Here is a 23,491-nt window from a genome sequence, read left to right on the forward strand (position 1 = left end):
GATGTTACGCCAATGCAAAGACCTCGGCGGAGATATACCGGGATGTGTACGGATAAAAGACAACGCTGACTTCTCCTCCCCCCTCCCCCCTCAAACTTGTAGCAACCCCCTCCATTCAGTAAGTTGAGAGGTGGATGAAACTTTTTTTTTTTTTTGTGAATGAGTATCCCGCCGCTGGCTGGCACATCTGGACGTCGTCGGAGCTGTCAAGTCCAGCGCCAACGTTTAGCCGGACCTGACCTGACCCCCTTTACTTGTTTTCCCTCCCTAAACTTTAAGGCGGAATACTGGACTTTAAACTCTTGTCTCTTTATTTTTAAAACTTTCTTCTTTTTTTCTTCTTCTTCATAATTACAAGGCACAACATGGAACACTCGGTCCTCAGAATAACATGCGTCTTGGTGGTCATCTGTCTCTTGTATAAAAGGTGAGTTTGAGTTTAATATGAATTATAACTTCACATAGGAAAAAGTTATTCTCTGTGTTTTTTTCTATTTCATAAATCTGTTTAACAACTTTACCCATGTATCTATTTTCATCATAGCCCAAATTGTTGGTTTAAATGAATTAAATAATGATGTATATTATCCCCATTAAATGCAGCTTTCCTTCATGCAAGCAGTAGTTAAATCACAATATTCTGGCTGAAGGGCTTAGTGCTGACATGTAGAACACAGAAAGACTAATATTAGTCTACTTTTATTTTTTACAAGGTTACGCTCTATTGCTAATTACCCGCTTACCATGCAGCCGTCATTCCTGAACAATGTTGCAAATAAAAAAAACTTCGCCTTTGGAAAGACAGTTGTTGGAACAGGTCTCCTGTCAGAGCAGGAGACACAACAGGTAGCAACAAAAACTGGAATTACAGAGGCACACACTTCCACATGTCATGCCACCTAAAAAATAGGGCACCAATATGCAAATGAACGACATTTGATGTCACGGCATGTTGTGCTTTAGATTGTAATTATAGTCCAAAACTACTGGTTGCTTTTTCAGTCACAGAGATTGAATTTGTAAGTGTGTTTCTTTGTTGAACAGGCTCACAGAAGAGAAACTTGCAGTTGTATTGAAGTAACCACGGAAATAAATAGTCTGCAAAGTTTCTGCAGCTGTGTGTGTGCCTGTGTGTGTGTGTGTGCGTGTGTTTCCATACACTCCTCCCTACACCTGGCGATTTGTGCGTGTGAGCACGTGTGCTTACAGATGTGCGTGTGTCCATGCATACAGACACTGCAACACACAAACCTGTGTTTTACTTGTAATGATAATGGGAAGAAAAAGAGAAAAAAAAAGCTGGGCACCTTTCAGCTCTAAAGCCATCATCAGTGCAGCATGTGATTTCTTTGTTACTGCCGGTGCTGTTTCTCTGTGAAGGAGAACAAAGTTGTGACCCCTGTCAGCCGAATCCCAGTCGTTCACATGGTTGATCTGCAACAGAAGCAACAGACAGTCAAGTAGGGACACTCCTCGCAGCTAAAAAGCCATCGAATTTACATGCAAACTTCCTGAGGGGATTTTTTTTTACGATGAGAGTTGGCAAGTCGTTGAAACTCACCAAACTGTTACAAGGACTATTGGATTCATGCCTATGAAGTCCCTTATCCCTCACTTCAACTCACCTGACCCATCTTGCACAGCTTCACAGTGAAGATCAGGATGCAGAACCTGAATTTAGCAAAGCATGGTACATTTAAAGCACATATCAACGTCTTAGCTTTCCATTTAAACTGGTGACAACTTTGCATAAAAAATAGCTCCAAGTGCATTTTCATTTAAACCATGTGGAGATGGTTTTGCAACCCTCAGTATGTGTATTGTTGAGGTTTTAGAGGAATCAGCTACACTGGGGACCGCCAAGTCTGTTTGGTACTGAATTATTGCTGCAACAGGCAAGGAACAGCAACTGAAATTGGACTTTTTCCTGAGGAATTGTATGTCTGTCTTTTCAATAACCTGACCTGTGTGCTCCATGCAGGGTAGACTCCAATGAAATCTTGGGCCTGAAGCTCCCCAACATCGACCCGATCCTGAATGCCAACACGGTGTGCCTCACGCTGCCTGGGTTGACGCGGCGCCAGCTGGAGGTGTGCATGAGGAACCCAGATGTGACGGCTTCGGCAATCCAGGGAATCCAGATTGCCATCCACGAGTGCCAGCACCAATTCAGAGGCCACCGCTGGAACTGCTCCAGCCTGGAGACTCGGAACAAAATACCCTACGACAGCATCGTCTTTAAAAGAGGTGAGTAACACGGCCACGATACAATGTTTGTGTTTGTGAGCATAATGTAGATTTAGAATGATACAAATTTTAAAAAAAGTCCCATTAGAGAAAACCTTTAGGGCAATGGGGTGACATGTCGACACAAGGTACCTGTTGAAAAACAATGAAGTACAGGCGTGCTTAAGTTCGGTCTTCAAACAGGTTGTGGTTTCATCCTCAAACACACTTTGATAGGACATCTTGAAAGAGTTGGCTTAAAAGATTAGTTGCCACAAAGATACATGTCCTAAACAAACATTGGCATAATATTATCCTCTAAACACAGTCAAAGGGTTATCAATACTTTTCCTTCATAGGTGAAATTCTTGAGTGACAGGTATGGTTTTCTCCAAATGGCAAGGTTATTCCTAGTGACTATAGCAGACCGGCGTCTACTTTTAACTTTCCGTAGCTCGCCCAAAAGGGCAGCTGACTTCAAAAGCAGTTAGTCACCTCAAGATTACCAAATCTCTTGCGGATCAGTTTTCTCTGATGATTCGTAGAGCTTGGAGCTTTGCAAGTAGGCCGCAAAAAAAGGAAAGAGGATCTTTAGAGTTGGGAAGCCCTTTAAGAACGACTCATCCCAAGTTCATGACTGGAAAAGGCATCAGTTTCTTAATTTTGTCAAAGCACCAGGGTGGATGAAGATCAAAATCTTAAGAAATGACTGATAAATAAGGCTCTAGAAATGTTTTTAGTAAATACATTTTTACTGACATCACCTTGTCATGTTGGGACAAAATGTTGGAATTGCACTTATTGGGTTTCATTTGAATGTTTTAGTGTTTAAAAGAGTGCAAAATGTAAAAGCAAATAAAGCGTATGATGAGACCGTGTATTTTAATTGCTGATGGAATTCCCATCGTAAAAAAAAATGAAAGCCATTATCTGCCTGCGATGCAATTACGCAACTTTTGTTTTGTAACCCTCACTCGGGACTTTATAACCGTCATCTCTGTTGATCTTGGGGAAAAAAAGAGCTATTTACTAGTAACTACTGTTTGCCTCCACACCTTCATTACTTTCACTCCTTGCTGAATAGTTGAAAGACTGTCATTATTGGTAGCGGCTGTTGCTGGTTGTCTGGCATCCCTGGTTCGCCTCGGGTGTAGAAACTCCAAACCCCTGTCATAAACAACTTGGATTGGATGATTCATCTGTTACATGTTGATACATTCACAGAAGCAGAAGTAGCATTAAAAGAAAATGGATGCAAGTTGGCATGTTGCCGTCATTGCCGTGTGCGGTTACTGTGAAGGGGCAGTCTCATGGAGAGGGACGTTTTCACAGGGATTAGGTGGAGAGGTGGAGGATAACACACATCTTCAATGTAATTGCCCCCAGCTTGTATTGTTTTTAAATGAATATATGTTTATCTATCTTTACACTATAGCAGAAAGCCACTCTAGTAAAACAAGATCCAAATAAAATACCATTTGGGAATTAGAACTTCACCTGTTTAAATATTCTTACATAGTGTTCTCAAATCATCTGATGTTCTACAAAGTTGCACATCGGGGACTCTGTTTGTTTGGGTGTCTAGTTTTACGACATCAGATGCCACTCGGATCCTTTCTGGCTCTGCCACGTATCTCTCTGCTGATGGATTCGGATAACTTTTGTGGGCCCATGTGCATTCCCGTTTAGCTTGCATCAAAAACTAGGCTAAAGAGGACGTTGGGCAAAACATGGATAGACAGAAATAGGAGAATCTCTCCGTCTCTCTCTGTCACTGTGTCTGTGTCCTCCCTCGCTGGGCTGTTCCTAATGCTTTTACTTCCCTTGCCAGTGCAAGTGCTTGTGAATTTGCTCTCAGCACTTTCCCAACTCTCGGCGGCAAAAGCATAAACCTGTTTAGTCGGTTTCTGTAACACAAAGTGACAGTTTCCTTTGAATATTTAATTCATTTTGTCACTTCCTTTGCCGTCAGTTCAGCCGGGCGTGTCGCAGCCGGTAAATTATTTGTTAGATTGATTTTTTTCCCAGTCTTCCGGGGGCCTGCGTTGCAGAGCGGGGCAAGAGCTAAAACAGGCTTTCTATGTATAAGAATGTGCCTAAGTGCAATCCCTTTCACTTCCTCCCCACCTTGTGTGAGTCAAGGTGTTAGGCTGGTGGTGGTTTGGGGGGGCAGATTATGAGTTAATGAGTCAATATATATATGCTATAATAAATAATAACCATGGATCAAATGACTACTTGTGTGTTGTTAAACGGATCGACCAATTCTGTATTTCCCCTTCGCTCCACAGAGTGTTTTAGGGTCTTAAAGCTCATTGTTTTTCTCATGTTTCCAGATGTAGTAAAGTTGTTTTCAGCAAATAAAGTTCTGCTCAACTTATGTGCTACTTTCCCAACACACAAGACAAGACACACAGCAGACAAAGTCAGTAACTAGCTTGTGGACATAGGGAATCAATTAGCGGCCGAAGAGCCGGATATTTTCTTCAGTTGGTGGAGGACAAAACAGAACTAAAAGGAGAGTGAATATCAGACTCGCGTTCATTGGGTGGACACAAATATTACTCCATGTGAATGCTAATGTTCCAATTGTGGTGAAATAAAGCAAGGCAGGTTTAGGTGCAGGTTGTGTTGCAGGTTCTTGCTAAATGATAATCTATATCTGGTCCAATTTAAGCAGGGCTTCAGACTGAAAACAGCCCAGCGTTAAAACAGCCGCACATTAAAGTGGTGCAGGGGGCTCCCTCGGTGGGGGGCTTTTTAAGTCCTGTTTAAGCTTAATGCGGTCTCCTTGCTGAATTAAATTGTGTTGCAACAAAAGTTCAGACTTTTCAACTTTTTTCACAGACAACGCTGCGTTGATTTGCCAGAGCCCCTTGTTTTGACAGACTGGCTCCATTCAAATGAGAGGGCTTTGGTTTTCACTGAGTCTTTTTTATTACACATTGACAATAGCGTTTCTAGTACTACAAACCTCTAGTACCGTAGCATGGGAGCAACTATAGACTGTCAATTGCTGTGTTGATGAATTTCTCGTTTTCTCTTAATTGACTTTTTATGTGTCCAGCATGACAGCATATGTGTAAATCTTGACATCATACCTCACAAAAACAAAATGATATGAAGTTGACTTAAATATACAAATGAGGAAACACATCAAACAGTGCTCAAAGGGGTAGTTCCAGTCAATCGCCTTTTATTTGACTCCAACAAGGAGCCTGAATCATTTCCCCTTCGAGCAGTGTGCTATAAACTCCTAAGTGGTTTCTTTTCATGTTTTCTTTACAAGTTTCCATTCTAATCTTCACTGTTTTCTACACAAGTAAGTGGCTGCCAGTGGAGCTGCTTTTATAGAACCTGAGGGCACCACTCTCACAGGCAGTAAGCTGAGATCTAACAACAAACACGGTCGAGGGTACGAGTGCAAACGTTGTTGTCGCACTTCATCCTTCAATATTCACGGATTCCACAATTTGACATGGGTTTTTTTCCGGTCACAGAAATATATCAATATGGACGGGGAGAATGTGTGCTGTATGTGTGTTATATTGCCGGTGCATGTGTGTGAGAGAGGAGCACTGTGACATTCGTCTGCTGAATTACAGATCGGTTGTGGTCGAGTTGCATGGTTACATGTGCCGCGTGCGAGTTAGACCTGCTGTCGAGGAGACGGGGGATGTGTTTCGCTGTAAAGGCAGAAGCGGCCACGCGTCGTACGCAGGGATTACATGCACGCAGACATTTAACCGCCTCCTCGACATGCAGTAGTTCGTCTGAGCCGGTTGTAAGTGATTACAAGGCGAGAGCCGCAGTTAAACACACATGCAGGCGTAGTTTGGTCCCTGAAAAGACGAACACAGATGAAAGGATGAAGGTGAAGGTAATGGGTGAAGGAACACTTGTGGAGGAAATCATACATGAAGCTGGGCAGAGGTTGGATGTTTAGTACATGTTTAAGTCAGGACCTAACACCATTCTACCCACTTGTATAGATAGTCCATGTAAGTAGACAGCAGTGAGTTGCACACACACAAGAAGGTGACTCAGCCTTTTTTAGTGCGCGGGTCCTCTGCGACTCCTCTGATGGGAGTGGTGGTGGTCTGCTAATGTTCAGATGGCCCGCAGAGACAAAGTACGCAAGTGTTTGGAACACATAATTGCTATTGTCCCAGATGTTTCCCCAGGCTTTATGAGCCTTGGCATGCAGTATAAACGTGTGAATAAACTCTTATGTGCATCTTTATCGAATCGAGGAAGCACTTTTGCTCCAGTGTTACCGATTGTGAATGAAACAAGGCCAGCACTCACAAATTCGACACGTCGCTAACAGAAGTTAAAAGATGCCTTTGTCTCGCTCATTCGGCTGTTGTTAAAGTCAGTTTTAGGGCGAGGAAAATCACTTGACATCTTAAAGTTGCATCCAGCAGTTTTATAGCCCAACTTTAATGAGGGGAATTAAAGCGTTTTGTTGCAATTCCTGATGCTATTTCAGTTAAAAATAGAAAAAGTAACACAATGAAAAAATCAAACACTTGTAAACAGCACCTTAGTAATGTGAATTTGGATTGTTATCAAATGTTATCTTCCATCAACCTAGTAATCCTCTCATTACACCTGACAGGTTCATGACACATGCACTGATTTGTTTTGCCTGCAGGTTATTGATCATTAGTCGCGGCTTCTTAAAAGGAAAAAGTCCCATTATATAACACACCCTTTGTATCGGCTTTCATAAGTTCTTTATGTGTCATTTTGGATATCGCAGTGAAGCACTGTCATTTTAGAGAATTTAAATCCCATCTTCCTCTAAGTAACTGACTTTGTGACTGAAAATTTGTCTTGAACGTAGCAATGAAACTGTGTTGGGACACATTTCTTTTGATACAAAATGCCCCAGTCTTTCCATTCCCAAAACCTGTTTCCTGATTGTGACAGATTTTTATATCCCCTCAACTTCCACGTTAGGCGATATAACAACACCACTCTCCTGACCTTTCACCCCACAGGTTTCAGAGAGAGCGCCTTTGCATACGCCATCGCAGCAGCAGGCGTCGTGCACGCAGTGGCCAACGCTTGTTCCATGGGCAAACTGAAGGCGTGCAGCTGTGATGAGAAGCGGCGTGGGGACGAGGAGGCCTTCCGCATCAAACTGCACCGTTTGCAACTGGAGGCCATCCACAGGGGGAAGGGTATGGTGCACGGCGTCATGGAGCACTTCCCTGCTGACCTGCCGGGACCCCAGGACTCCTGGGAGTGGGGCGGGTGCAGTCCCGATGTGGAATTCGGCGAGAAGTTCTCGAGGGACTTCTTGGATGCCCGCGAAACCTACAAGGACATCCATGCCCGCATGAGGCTGCATAATAATAGAGTTGGGAGACAGGTGAGTTGGGACGGGATGGGAAGAAAGAGGACGTGGGTGTTCGAGTGCATGCGTTTCTCTTGGTTGTATGGAATTTGAAAGACGTTCATTTACCAGGAAGGGGATGTCTGATGAAAGATTATATCTAGCTGCATTGTGGCAATTAGGAATCGTATTTGGAGCTCGATCCACACCCGGACTTACGGTCAGGCCTTTGCTGCTTTTTTTAAGATGATTTTTAGGGCATTTTAAGACTTAATTTGTTAGCGACAGTGGAAATAGACAATGTGAGAAAAGAGAATTGGGGAAAGACATGCAGCTAACTGGCCAGTCAGGAATCAAAATGGGGACTCGCTGCTCAGGGCGTTCGTGTCCATGTGGTATGCGCCATAACCACTCGACTACTGGGTCACCCAGGAATTTATTGCTTCAGTTGTTACCATTTAAAAAAAAACTCTCACAACTTTATGAACTTAAACTCACTTAAGTCCTCCATTAAATAGAAAATAGCTCTTGTGAAGAACAGAACACTCTGTTGGTATTATTATGCTACGACATATTGCCTAGTGTTAAAGATATACTGTTGGAGATATAAGATATTTGGGGGGTAAAGCAGACATTATCTTCCTCCACTATGAATGTAACTATCACACTATCTTTAATATGATTTATCCAAGAAAACATTACAAATGAAAACAGGTGGTGAATGGGTGGTTTGAGTGTAACTGGGCCAACAGTAATGCTACAGTGCTGCTTTCTACTAGCGGACACTTGCAGCAGAAGTTGTTTTTCTGAAAGAAGAATTATTAAAAAAACAACCTCATTTAAGGTACAGTGTGGAGCATTTAGGCGGATCCATTAGCAGAACTGTTTTCTTTAGTGTGTAATGGCAGTTAATTAAGAATTGTGTTGTGTTTCCGTTACCTGAGAATGAGCCGTTTATATCTACATGTGGTCTTCTTCATAGAGCCAGTTGCCATGTTTCTACAGCAGCCCTGAACAGGCAAACCATACACCTACTATAGAGATTGTCAATTGCTTTTTTCACATTTTTGTAGTTCTCCTACACACCTGGGCCACAGGAGAAGGTCCGTTTGTTTGCAATCTGCCACCTCACCACTAGATGCCACCAAATCCGACACACTGCAACTTTAACGAAGAAGAGACAGGGTGTGAGGCTGCTACCCTGGTTGCTATTGCTAGTGTATTTTCTTCAAGTTCTAAAATGCAAAAGAAAAATAATGCTAGGGTTGAGGTGGCATGGGGAAATGGCAAACCATCATTAAGTGTCCAATCAACCATCTTGTAATCTCAACGTAAGGTTCAGACCGAGCTTTTGCCCTTCTCAGTGCAACAAAAGAGTAAGGTTTGTAAAATTAAAAAAGTTACTAGACATAAACAGAATGTAGAGATTACAGTGTTGATGTTATGGCAAAGACATCAATGGATAGTGTTGCAGAGATATCTGCTGAAATAAGTATGCTAACCAGCTAGCCCAGGCCCGTCCTGTCTTGAAATATCACTTGAACCACGAGAGGCGATAGTGAGTCACTGTATCGTCCAGTTTGCCGTCAGTCCAACATGTGGGGATGAAGAACATACTTTGTTTATTGGATTAAATCCAAAATGGCAGAAAAAAAGACTCATATTTTGGGGTCTGAGGCCAGGGGAACTGCCCGACCCATTGGATCAGTAACCGCTGCCTGAATGCTAGTTGCTACTGCTAATGGCATTATTCCTTACCAACAGTTTAACGTATATTACACTGACATTTCATATTATACATTATCTTATAGTAATCATGATGTTGTAATTAGGACAATTATCAATGATAATAAGACAATATTAATCAACAGCTTTATGTTTTTGTTGGTATTTGTGACCAAGTTAAAGGGTCAACTTAAGTACAGGTTTAAATATGAATTCAAAAATATAGATTGTATGTTGCCGTAGTAATTAACTATTAAAACACATTTAGGTTTAAATGTCGATATAATAGCATATTCCATTGAGGTTTCTGTCTTGGCAATGGGAGAAAAGAGATGTAAATGACAGTGATAAGCCCTGATGATAAAGCAGCGTTGTGGTGGAACAAGAAGCGGCAGTAAATTGCTCATTGTTCCCAGTTTCCTCTTGAGTAATTTAGGCCTGTATCTCTTCAGCGGTTTACTTCTGGTTTCCTTGATTATGCAGTCAAAACACAAATGTGGAGCCCGTCATCCGAACTCCACAACAGCTGGCCTCTGTGCAGTGGCTGTAATAGAAGAAATCATCATAGATGTAGAACTGTTGAGTTGAATTCCAGTGCTGTGGACTTGGCAGTATGAACTTTGGGTGGGAGGTGATATGACATGAGAAGTAATGAGGTTATGAGCCAAGGAAAGAGAGTAATTTGTCTTTTGGGCCCTTCTCTCTGTGTGCACATAAGTCCGTTTATGAAACTTGGTAACAGGCAGGGTCACAGTTTGGCCTCATGTATGTTGTCTTTACTCTACCTCTTGAGGCCACCCAATGCTTCCCAATAATTGATGGATGACGGCAGACTTACACACCGCTCCACATCCAGAACAGTTTCGATCCTGCTTCGTCTTTCCTTGCTAGTTTGTCCTTTTTGCAGTAGTGTATCCTGTCAAAACGTCAAAACCTCTTCAGTTAACATACCTTTCCACTCAAATCATGAGACCATAATTTTTAGATGGCATGTGGAGATGGTCATATATCATCATCATTGTCTGCTGACGTTGCATAATACCCTTTTTAGAAGACACGATGACACAGACACCAATTAGCCTATTAGCCTCACATTTAAATGCCGCCTCTACATTAGGCATAACCTCAATTATACATGATGAGAGACTATTACAGACTGAGTTCTGTTTGGTAAAACGTCGGCAAAGAAAGACATCACTGTCATATATTGACAACAACAAAAAAAACTGAATCATTGCTGCAGAGAAAGATCAGGCTGATGTTTCTCTTCTGTTTTGGCTTATTTTGGCAGTATAATGGGTGGATTTCTGTGATTAAATACAATTGTCAGTTGGATGTGTGAGAACAGTGAACTTCATGAAGTAAATCATGTGACATCACGAACAAGTTTATCAAAGACCAAGTGCGAAGGAAAAGCTTTCTAAATCTGAATGTGTCATCAGTAGCGCAGAGAAAACAATACGGGCACTAATCCTGACTGCACCTTATTTTAATTTACACTTTTATCTTTCCACAAGCTTCTCTAGAATGACTGAATAGTGGCTCTCAGATTCCTCACAAAACATAATGTGGTTTTCCGCATGCCGTGCCGAAATTTCCGGCTAAGCAAACTGAAGCATCCAACAAACGAGAAAAACTTTGGCTCAAAGTCAACAACATCAAAGAGGTCGTATCTTGATTTTTTAGGAAATTATTCCGGTTACGACCAGCGTGGACTAAATGAGAACCACTGCTCCTGACCTTTGCCTCTTGTCTTTCGACTCAAGCTTGATGACCCCTGATGACCTTGGTAGGGTTCAAAGCTTAAAATCTTCCATCAGCTCAATTCTCTGGTAAAGCCGGTTATACATCAGTGCTTCACAGGAAAAAGAAAATGACTCCAGGTCAATCAATGTGTGGAGAAATTTACAAAAGTGAGCTTAATGGATGGGAGCGTTCAATATCAACTCATAGATAGATAGATAGATAGATAGATAGATAGATAGATAGATAGATAGATAGATAGATAGATAGATAGATAGATAGATAGATAGATAGATAGATAGATAGATAGAGACACTGGACAAACTTAGTTGTTGCAGAGTTGTTGAAGTCTAAAATATCATGCACCTTGATGACACTTCAAATGCTGTAGATAGCTGCAACAAAAACCTCTAAGACCTTGAAACACACACACACACACACACACACACACACACACACACACACACACACACACACACACACACACACACACACACACACAGTACCCCTAGAATCAAACAGAAAAGACTGACAGGTGGGACTTCAAAATAATGCCTACACTTCCCGTATCTCTTTTCCTCCCACCGACCTGACACTACCACCGCCTCACCTCCCTCTGTCCCACTCCTCCCCTCCGTCCCCTGCCCCACTCCCCCTTTTCAGAGAAGTAGTCTTTAGGCAGAGGAATGCGGTGGTTTTTTCGCGGGGTGTGCATGTCGCCTCATGCCCACCCCAGGGTTCTCACGACGTTCCGTCTTGTTTTTAGCCCTAATTAGTGGCTGCTGGCAGTTTGGAAACAGATGTTTAAAACCCTGCAAAAGATTTTAGACTTCAAACACCGGGGCGGAAAGTAGAAAGAGATTCGCCCTTCCTTCCCTCCCCTCTTCCCCCTGTGCTGCCCTGCCTCCTCTAAATTCTCTCCAGCAGGACTGATTAGAGCAATAATACTGTACACTAAGGAAGCACATGAAATAAATACAAAGGGAAGGTTTAGTTTCATATGATGTCAGCGTATCACTAACCCCATCAATATGTAAAGTTAGACTTTACCAGCTGCTTGTTTACATTTGGGAAATAAAGAAAATTGTAAGAGTAAGTTAGTAAGTAGGAAAAAATAAATACATTTGAAGCACCAACATTCTTTTCTAACAAATATTGAAACATGTCAATAAAAAATATATATATAATATATATATTATATATATTTAAGGCCTAGAAAATGAAAGACTATTTATTCAACTGATAATAATTATTATAGTTTTCTTCAGATGAATATGAATTTCTAATTTGCATCAGTCAGAATTCTACATTTACTGGGAAGATGCACAGTTCAGCCCTGCATGTCATTGCAGGGAACCAAAACAAGCTACTGTTCAGTAGTTAGTGGTTTTAAAAACCTGACTACCGGTGTGTGTTTAAAGTGTTTACATATGATATTGAAACACCAGGGCAGTAAAACTCTTGGCCAACTTTTTTCTTTTTTTTCTTTCCTGAGCGTTCCTGAATCGTTTAGGGATCACACCTCAAAACAAATGCTTGGCTCGCTTTCCGCCGTTCGTGTTGCACAGCTTAGAGCCATGCAGAGGTTCTGTTCAATCCTGCCTGTTCATTAGGCAGGTGCTGACAGTTCTGGCTCAGCAACACTCTGCTATTTTACTGGCAATCGTCGTCTGGTAATTACAATTTACCATCAGGGATTGACTACGGGGGGGTGAAGAGGGATGGTATCCCCCTTTTCAGGAAATAAACTATACATCTCATCTTTTGTTTTTAAATCCCCTTTGCAAATTTGTAATGAAGCCAGTCTGCTGTTCAATGCCCTTACTTTCTCCAAATCATTCTCAAGGGTTAGGTTCATGAAGGCGCTTATGTCTTTGGCATTTTTGCTGCCTCTTTGTGATCTTCATAGTACCAGTAAATGGGAGTGGAGGTGCACATGGGCAGGTCGTAACTACAATTGGGATTGAAATCAAATCCTTCCGATCTGATTGGATCTGATAGTTGGCCTCTACCCCACCTCCCTCACCTGTGTTAGAGGAAAGACACTTCAATACATTACAGCAACCATGCTCCTAGAGAAATTTAAATAAAGCTTTTGGTGTCTGACATCCAAACATACACCTCCATCAACTACAACCCCCATGCTAACGCTCATGTGTTGTTCTATTCGATGGGAGTGATTTGGTTGCTGCAAATTGAATTTGATTCGATTAAGCTGAGTAATCAAAATGATATAGGAATACAAAAGTTAGGGATTTTGTTACAATTGACATGAACCAGTAAGCACAGTGACACAGGCATATCATTTGGAAACATATTTTTTTATTTCACATGGTCAATGACTGAGATGTTCATGTGCTCTGCTGCACTGCTTATTGTACCATCTTCACAGCTTGAGCAAGTGGTTGAAAGGCTCAGGTGGACTGGCTTGTGAATGCCCAATTTCCATAGCCATTGTCTTTGTATGGCAATGGTTCCCCTTGGACCAAAGACACACAGCAACTTATCTTATTGTACCCTTGTATGATAACATCAGCTTCCTCTTGGCAAACATTGGATTCACTCTTGTGTGATGCCAGGTCCTACTGCATCAGCTGATACTATTGTTATCTGCATGTGATGCTCAGTGGCACAGGAAAGGACTTTCGGTTGGATTGCACACCTTAGAGAAATGTGATGTGAGCTGAGATGCCACCAAACTAAATGTTATGAATTTGTATGTGGGGTCAAAGCACAGCATCGCTTCACCAGATCACTGAGCACAGACTTCCTATAAAAGTGATTTAAACCATAATGAATCTTAGAGCATCACCCCCCTCTTGGCTTGGTACAAACCAGCAACTTTTTATGCCTGATTTAACCCTGAAGCGATGATAAACTGCTCTGGAGAGCCTGCTCACGTTAATTCATCGATTCAGAACCCACACGGGAAACGAAAATAGAGACATTAGTGGGGTTGGTGTTTCATATCATCAGTGGTGTACGGAGCATTCCACAGTCCTGACAGTACAGCGGCAGAGCATTTGATCTGACCCACCACGTACTGTACACACACACACACACACACACACACACACACACACGTGCATGTGCATTGGTACATGCCTCTCCTTACTCACAAACTCTAAATATACACTGAGGCAAATGTTTCATAGTAAAAGCTCAGCAGGTGGAAGTGCTTATGCTGGTAATAACATTTTATTAGAGTCTCTAAATAAGAGCCGTTGACATTGTGTGCAATTAACAGTGAGTAAATACTGCACACAAATACACACACACACACACACACACACACACTGTAATGGGGTTCTCACTAGATATGCTTTTGCTCAGTAATTGCATGTCATTGTGTTTGCACGTGTGCGTGTGCATTTGTCTGCATATGCTTAACTGTTCTTTTGAAGAGAGGCGTTTGATTTGTTTCAAGTGATGTCTGGGCTTAATGTGCTGCTGTGGGATTTGTTTGTGTGCTTTGATATCGCCTTGGCTTTCTGCTTGGCTTTAAAGGTCCTTTAGTAGATTGTCTTTGAACTGACAAACACACGGCAGCATGCAGACTAGTCGTCTGTATATTGGCAAGACGGGTCGATTGTGGAACACGGAGGCATAAGATAAGGATTTTCCCAAAAAGGGGCTAGTGGTGATGACACGGGAATTAGCCAATGATTAAGTTCAAAGAAACAATTCCACAAAACTTTTTGGTTTAATCATGTCGTACACCTACACAGTTTGACAGAGTGTACAGGGATGGGATCCCAACAAGGGAGATATTGGTGTTATTTGTGTCATGCCGCAGAAATCAAAGCTAAGCTGAAAGTCATCACAACTAATTAATTTCCATTGAAACCGTAGTGACTCAACCAAATCGGATATTTAGTCAGGATGATAAGACAGGCTAAGTGTGGGAACACTTCACCTTCTGCGTTCTCCAGTCGTGGATCACAGTTTAATGCAGTGGATAAAAAACGCCCTCATGCGCTTTTGAAAATTAGCCGTTGACTATCGCGATTTGACTGTCGCTACAGGGAATTTGTACAGCACATGCAAACATTTTTTCTTTTTTAATTAATTTGAACACAAAAAAATACAAAAATGGTGATGATTGACTGTAAAGTGAATGGCGAACTTCATCAAGACATGTGTAATATAAAAATAAACAAACAGTAATGTGTGTGGGAGTACAGTCGCCCTGGTTCTACTACTCCACGTAACTGAGACGTTTGTGGTTCAATCCTGGCTGGCGAACCGGATCAACATGTCATCGCCCTTTCTTCCTCCGCTCTTGTTTTCTGGCGTTTGATTCCGTCTGCTGTTTGCTCTCCAGTCAAAGCCAAAGCATCAGATTGTGGTAACAAGGCCAGACACCAGCTCTGATCTTGAGTTCACTTAATCCACTCCTCTTCGTTGCATGGTAGTCTGCCGCGTTCAACCCCAGTATGCTGAACTTTTCCCCGGTCTACTGTATTATGTAGCCTGCAGTCCGAATCTGCCACCAATATGTTGCATTTGATCTCTGTCTGGGGTTGTTTTATAGCAGCCTCTGTCTTACTCTCTAAGCCAATTAAAACTTGCCAGATGTGTGTTTCTAACTGTGGTCCGACCGCCATTGACTTTGAAGCGATTACGTCTCTCAGCGTGCTTGTAACGTGAGGCGGAGGGTGGCGATGGCACATGTACTATATATCATTGTCACTTGTTTCATCTGCTCTCATTTCGTCGTTCAGCATGGTAGCCTCTTTTCTTCTTCTTCAACCCAGACTTCAGGCCACCGCTGAGTGGTCTGGTCACATTAACATGCACCACTGTAGCTGACAGTAAGTTATGCAAAGTGTTTGTTTCAAGCGAGCTTTTTATAGCTTGTACAAAATGTCTCAAGTTGTGCGAGACATAATATTTCGGGCTCAGACTTCCAAGACAGTCGACGAGGTTAAATAGGATTTCTGATCACAATATCATGTGGCTAATATCAGCAGCACTGAGCCGTGATGAAATGTCAGCTCGACGGCCAGGTGATTCATGACGCCCTCGCACATCTTCACACACACACCCAAGTTGTATCAAGTGGTTTAGGGACAGCAACGAAATAATCCAAAGTTCACCTCCCCCTCCAGTCCTCCTCTTTTCTTCTCTCCTTGCCGCTCAACACTCTTCACCTCCACATTTACTGTACACCCCCTTCAGCTCCACCAACCAGCCCCTCCTCCACCAGCCCCGAGCGTCCCCGGGGCTAATTCTTGGTCTACAACAAGGCAACAATAAATCACTGCATCACTTTTCTTCCCCCTGTTCCGCAGAAGTCGGGTTAGATATCCTTATCAGAGACAAGGAGATGGGCCAACAACATGTTTTGGTGCTGTCTCTCTCTGATCAATAACCAGTCAGCATTATTATTTCACCAGATACTGTGAATAAAAGTGATAATTGTAATACAGCATTAAGTTAAATCAGGTGCTCATTTGTGAAGGTTTTTCTTTCTTCCTTGTGTACAAAATGTACTCACATAGTGCTTTGTCGGATAGATCAGATCATACTGACCACAGACCACCTTTAATATGGTAAGGCCAGAAAGTTTCCCTATTACCTGTTATGGGTTTGGATTGGACCTGTCTGCCTTCCAACTCCACGTGAAAAGTATATTTAAATATTTTCCCGATGCACAACTTACTCGTCACTCCAAATGATGTTCTTTTGTTGAGGTTTTAGGAGCCGTAGACAGCGTGTGCATTATATTTGTGTAAATGGATAAATCCATCCTAAAACAGAACTCACAGAATGTTTGTTAATTAAAAGAAAAAATGCTGCTGCAGGCCTCGCTGTTGGTAACATGTTGTGTAGCGTATGGATGCAGCATTATGCATTTATAGTGATTCAAAAACGCTGCACTCCTGAGGCCTATTGTTGCTTTTGTCAAGCTTTCTGTTTTTACACAGCACCTACAGTATATGAACTTAACAATTACAACAGTGGCAGATTTACCACGACACATTCTGCATTTTAACTACAGGTCCTTTATTTCAGATAGAAGTCGAGAAAAGCTGCATTCTCATCTTTAGTCAGTGAATTTTTCTGAAATGACAACTGTGTATCAGTTGTAGCGAGCTTGGCAATTAAGCTGAATGGATCCATTCCACACTCTTAAACTCCTGTGTTTTGGAAAGGCTAAACAAAGACAGCACCCTCGAAACTCATTTAATGCAGAGTTCTGATGCACACTACCAGGCCGGCCATGCTACGGTTGCTGAACTATGATTGGGTGATCACTGTCCGCATATTGCTGCATTCTAAACATGAGGGAAACCAGGCATGCTACTCCTGGAGGCATCAGAGTTTTAGAGAGATCATTTCCATATGTTTCTGCCCTAGGAACCTATTTACTCTGATACATTTGAAAACATTTAAATCGACGTTTTGTTTTGTGTCATGCTGCTGTGGTTCATAATCTCCCGGGTCGAAAATGTCACTAGAATTTTGACTTTACGGCTGTTTTTGTTGTTTTACTGTCCTTTGAAACCCCTATCCTGCTGTGAATGTACCTTCAAACAGAAGCAATGTGGATGCAATTATGACTCCTAGGTCAGTTTGTCCCTTTAAGGTTTAAGTGGGTTGGAGAGTTTTATGATTACAGACTTCGCTGTGTGTTTAAGGCCAGCACGTTTGTGATTCTGGGGTTGCCTCTGCCCTAAAAACCCAACCAAACGCTGCAATCTCAACTCAGTGCAAGTGCTGTTTGAGCTGCTGTAATGTTGTTTACTATGAAGACTTACAGCCTCTCTTCACCGCCGAAGGCAGCTTCTTTAAATGTTGTTTTCAACACTCTCAATAACAGTAGGGCCATGTTTATCCAAAATGTATGCTTCTCGAAAAATATTTTGTTTAATTTTGTGTAAGTGTTATAATTCACCATTAAAATGATTTAAAGCTGCAGCATCCATGTTCCTCACATTTAATTTTTAAACGCTTTACATTACCGGCAGATTTGATGAATGATAGTGACATAAACGTATCATAGTATAAGCATATTTACAGATTATATACATGTGTCTATACACGTAAGAAACCAATATTAACATAAACTAACCCAAACTCATTGCATTGCCTTCAATTCTGAGCTAAACAGTATGTCTTGAATAATTAGTTGCAGCTCCAGATGGATGCATCGTAGCCTTCTCTAAAAAAATCTATTTCCTAACCTTTCTTTTGAACTGTAACGGATGACTATTAATATTGGCTCGGTGGCAAACAAGTGTTTTCTTTTGCAACTCTTTTTTCATTCTTCATTCCTAACAGATGAGTCAGGTAGCTCCATTCATCACTACCACATTCTCTTACCCATCTCTTAGTCACGGTCCAGAGCAGCGAGGGAACAGGAGTTATTTTTCCCTTTTTACACCGCTTGTGGTTTGCTCAATAGGGAACCCACCGTACGGCATGTAGTGGAGCGTTACAGCATGCAAACCTAGCCCACAGCCACCGGAGAATCCATTTTTTGGCCCAAAGTGACCTGGACTTTTACAAGTGGGCCACGGGATTGTCACGCTAAATAGATACATGACTTATTTCTCCCGTCTCTATTTTTCTCCCTCTGTCTTTTACCTTTCAACTGCTGCTCAATCTACTCCTCTGTAGATTTTAACAAGGAAAATATTCTGTCTAATGCTGTTTTTGGGAGAGTTTCAGGCAGTATGACACAAAAGCATGGACATTATAGTGGACATGCTCACATGTACACACACAGAAACAATCTTTTCCTGGACTGATTTTTTAAACTAGTTATACCTGTGGTATGCCGATTCTTTTTCATTCTGTGTGGATCACTCAGAGCACAACGTGTGGAGATGAGCATTATTGCTAGTAAATGTGTGGAATGTGTTGAACTTGAGAGTGTCCAGCGTGCGTGTGTGTGTGTGTGTGTGTTTGTGTATACGCATTTGTGTGTTGATAGGGGTGGCAACTGCAGCAGCATCTGTCAGTACTCTGGGTGGCCTGATGTTCCTGTTGGTAATTTATCTTCACGTTTAGATCTGGTGATGACTGATAAGCACACACAGACACACATAAATACATAGTCTTGAGGAAATATCGTTGGAATGGACAGGATGCCATGTGGGATGTACCTGTGTGTGTAGAGGCAGTGCTAGTCATCTTGGTCTAACGGGAAATGTCATGTTTATGCTTGCTAATGCAAATATACTTTAGACACCAGCAACCTTTTTTTAAAGACATTGAAGACCCCCTTCTGAGATTTAAATTGTTGTAATTTGCAAGAACAAGGCTAAAACAGGCCCACAATCCTGCACATTTAGATGAACAAGTCCATAATGTTTCCTGCAATGTAATAAAATGAAAACGATATATGTTGGCTGCTGATATTGATTCACTGGCCAGCATTTACCCTTTAAAGTGAAAATGCAGTAATATAAGTACTTGAATGCTCCGATGTGCAGCTACATGTATGTCATTCGTGGAGTTATTACCTGATGCCAAAAGATGAATAATGACACTGCTGTCTGTTTGGGTAATGCCTGCATCCATCTGTGTTATTTGATATCAGTATGTTTGACAACAGGCTCGGAGTCAGACCACCTGGCCTGTTAAATGCGGGGACCAATACTCCTCCAGGGCACTATGTTTCATTTACTATACGGTGGCGTGCTTAGAAGAACAAACACATTTAAAAAAAAAAAAATCAGTTTGAAATATGACAAGCAGACTGGACCTGTATATATTCAACTTCAAATGTAGCCAGTAAACAAGAAAGTCATTAATCCTTCTCCTTTTCTTTTTCTTCTCCTCCTCCTCCGACCCCCCTGCTCTTACTTCCTCGCCTCTGCTCACTTCCTTACCCCATCCCACTCTCTCTTTTTTTCTCTGCCTCCATCTGTGTGTTTCGCAGGTGGTGCTCGACCACATGAGAAGGAAATGCAAGTGCCACGGGACGTCGGGGAGCTGCCAGCTGAAGACCTGCTGGCAGGTCACCCCGGAGTTCCGGGTGGTGGGCTCCATCCTCAAAGAGCGTTTCCACGTGGCCACGCTTATCAAGGCTCACAACCGGAACACCGGGCAGCTCGACCACTCCAACCACAACAACAACCACCACAGCCACCATAACCAACACAGCCACCACCACCACCACCATCACCACCATCAGAACAACCACCACAATCACCACCACCATACGCATCGGCGGCGGCCAAGCGTCAACGAGCTGGTCTACTTTGAAAAGTCACCAGATTTCTGCGAGCGGGACCTGGGATCGGACTCGGTGGGCACGCAGGGCCGGATCTGCAACAAGACCAGCCCTGGCATGGACAACTGTGAGAGCCTGTGCTGCGGGAGAGGCCACAACATCCTGCAGCAGACGCGGAGCGAACGCTGCAACTGCAAGTTTCACTGGTGCTGCTACGTGGTGTGTGAAGAATGCAGGATAACAGAGTGGGTCAGTGTCTGTAAATGAAGAAACACGCACTAAAGGACTGTAAAGAATAAAAGAATATAAAGAAAACAAAGAAAAAGAAACTTGTTTTAAAAAAAATCAAGACTGTCCATTTGAAAGGGGAATATGACTGAAATATGTTTTCCCTAATACCTTTTTTTGCGGGGGACTGCTGTTTGCTAGAAGATGGAGAACATCGAGTGTGAAGCACTTGAGCCCGCACAATGATAGATGTGCATGTTGGCAAAGAGTGTGCACATGCGGGATATGTCTAAAGCTGCCACAGTTCAGAAAGCTTGGAAAAAGTATTGTTGTATCATCAGCATAATGTTGACTGATATACAGCTGCATGATATTCAGCTGGGCAAAGAGGAAGTAAGCGGTAGATTGCATGCGGAAAGAAAATAATATTGCTTCATAGCACCAGCAGTATATAAGGTGGGAAGGCGGAGATGACTACAGACCTTTTCACACATCAGGATCCACAATGCACAGGATTTGACACAGCACAACACACCTGGAGCACTTAAGGATTTAGTGCCTTTTTCAAGGGCAGTTCAGAAATTTCAATGTCTATAGCAACTATCATGTAACACCACTAAATACAGCAGGGGATTGTCTGTCTCAACTGACACTGTGTAGATGTATCAGTCAATGTTACTATGTTGTATGCATAATGTGTAATCCTGCTATACAGTGACGACAACCCTCAATCCACATCAGGTCCCCAGACAGACTGGACTATTGGAATTAGTAAATTCCATTAAAGGGACTTTAATGGAAGCACAGATCGGAAAGTCTGAGTGTTGGTACGATTCTTCACATCAGACGCTTAAGCCATGTTCTCCCCTCTAACAGAGGGTGTTGAAATAAATTCAGCTTCCATTAGAGTAAGAACAAGCACTGACCGAGCACAGATACGTTGTCCTACATTGCGTTTTCCAAAAAGTCTGTGTTAATCTGTTGTCTGTTGCGTGCGGTATGTGATGTAAGAGGACTGTCAGAGTTCAGTGCACAGTAGACCTTCATTTAACAAGTACCGTTTTCATCGTCACAGCATTGTAAATAAAAGCGAATAATGCTGCACAAATGCCATCAATAAAGATAAAGTGCCTCAGGAAACTGAGCGCGCGTGAACAGGCTTCGGTTCCTCGCACTATAAACATCCTAAGCTGCCATCAATCAAGTGTTTCCTGTTTTGTGATGCAATGTACTGTGTGCGACACTGTAAGCTTCTTGTGATATATCTACACTCACCTTCCACACACTTCGTTGATGTGTGCTAAATAGGGAAACGTCATAGGGATACTCTGATGTCAACTTCAAAGTGTATAAATAACAAAAGTTGATATGGACTTCCTGGCTACGCACATTTTGAATATCATGTTTGGTCTCAAGAAACATGTATGAGGGAGGCTCCTTATCAGACGGTGTAATTTATTTCAAGCAAATGTGTTTCTGTGTTGAAAGCAGAGGAGGATAAGAACAAATCTGGAATCGTGTTACCACTGTAACAGATTATTTTGATTCTGATAAGTAGTTTGCACATACAGAATTGTGTCCAGGAAAACTCTGGGAGATATCAACAATATGCATTTTTTCAAGTCATAAATGTAATGTATGTATGTATGTATGTATTTTTATGTTTTAATATGGTTATTATCTAAGTTATTTTATTTTTGTGGATAACTTAATATTTGTAAGACAATAAAGAAAGACCATAATATTGAAAGGGGCTTTAATGTGATGAATAATAAAATACATGAAAGCAGATTTTGTAAGTGAACAGTTTATTTTGTCAGCCGTCAGCATACTAATGATGATGAATCCGTTTGTTATTGTATGCTATTATAGTTTAGGATGCTTACTCAGAGCTCTGAACAATTATTAACTTATGACTTAACAAACGATGGGTTCAGATTATTTACCAATCAGCATCAATATGTCGTTACTTCGGCATCATTTTTATCTGTTTATTTCTATTAAATCACAACAAAGTAGTTTGATTTTAGTACATAACACTGTAGTAACCCAGGCGATATGCCTCTTGCTGTTCACTGTGAATCCAGCTTAATTAAATATATATATATATATATATATATATATATATATATATATATATATATATTATATACATAAGACTACACATACATAAGACGTCTCGCTGAAACTTCAATGTTTATGTGTTTCGCTGTACCCACTCGAACAAAAGGTTTTCCATTCTTTTCACTGATCTCATAAAAGTAGTTGCTGGATAAAATGCATCAGGTCAGATAAGGTTCCACTTGTCCATGGAACATGTCTAAGTTAGCTTGCTAGCTTCCAAGCCAAGGTAATGGCCGTGTTGGTGACGTACACTGCATGAGATGAGAAACGTAGTTTTCTTATCGGTTTTAAACAAATCCAAGCGATACTATAACAAACCTATGCCAACTATGACTTCCTTGACTTAAAAAAAATGATCCTTTAAATTGACATACTGTTTGTTATTCATGGTGCCACACAAACCAAAATAAGATCCCATGGGTGACACCGAAAGAGACGTCACTTAACCTCTCTAGTGAGCTGAAGAGGGCCTCTGTTCCACTAACTTCTCCTCAATGCAATCACTCATTCAACATTTCATGGACCTCACTCCTCTGTCAAGTTGTGACGTAGATACATATCATCAATAAAAGTGGCCTTCAAGTGGCCCACACAACATATAGGCTCCATTCCAAGGCACGATTTGTGGGTGTTCATTATTAGTAGTTACAGATGTGAATGGGATTTTTGATGAATGAGGTTTTCTTATAGTCTTACATTCAGAACAGGACCCAGAAGTTCTTTATGGGCTCTTCCAAAAGTGATAGACCAGCATGATAGAACAAATCAGAGTGAAATTCATACTTTTTCTTTGTTTTCTATTGAGTCTGGTTCAATTTCACAGCACACAAATGAAATCAGATTGAGATTTTTTTTTTTTTTTGGTCCACACCCGAGGAAGATTGCTATGTTCACAAATGCCCATATGAAGTGCA

The 23,491-nt window shown here is 41.7% G+C and overlaps 1 protein-coding gene across 1 annotated transcript; it reads left to right on the forward strand.

The window, feature by feature from the left end:
* The first annotated feature begins 288 nt into the window (after positions 1-288).
* wnt10a (wingless-type MMTV integration site family, member 10a) lies at positions 289-22,203 on the forward strand. Its single transcript, XM_084023247.1, has 4 exons — positions 289-427; positions 1,982-2,247; positions 7,233-7,606; positions 19,932-22,203. The coding sequence occupies exons 1-4, from the start codon at positions 366-368 to the stop codon at positions 20,490-20,492; spliced, it is 1,263 nt and encodes a 420-aa protein (XP_083879373.1). The 5' UTR covers positions 289-365; the 3' UTR covers positions 20,493-22,203.
* Positions 22,204-23,491: the final 1,288 nt, after the last annotated feature.

The sequence above is a fragment of the Eutrigla gurnardus genome (assembly GCF_963514095.1).
Source record: "Eutrigla gurnardus genome assembly, chromosome: 12".
Lineage (NCBI taxonomy): Eukaryota > Metazoa > Chordata > Actinopteri > Perciformes > Triglidae > Eutrigla > Eutrigla gurnardus.

What these genes read in the sequence shown, in the direction of transcription:
- wnt10a (XM_084023247.1), top strand. Translation starts at nt 366, where the DNA reads ATGGAACACTCGGTCCTCAGAATAACATGCGTCTTGGTGGTCATCTGT. An exon ending in ATCTGTCTCTTGTATAAAAG is followed by an intron (nt 428 to 1,981) that starts GTGAGTTTGAGT and finishes TGCTCCATGCAG; the next exon opens with GGTAGACTCCAATGAAATCT. An exon ending in ATAATAGAGTTGGGAGACAG is followed by an intron (nt 7,607 to 19,931) that starts GTGAGTTGGGAC and finishes TGTGTTTCGCAG; the next exon opens with GTGGTGCTCGACCACATGAG.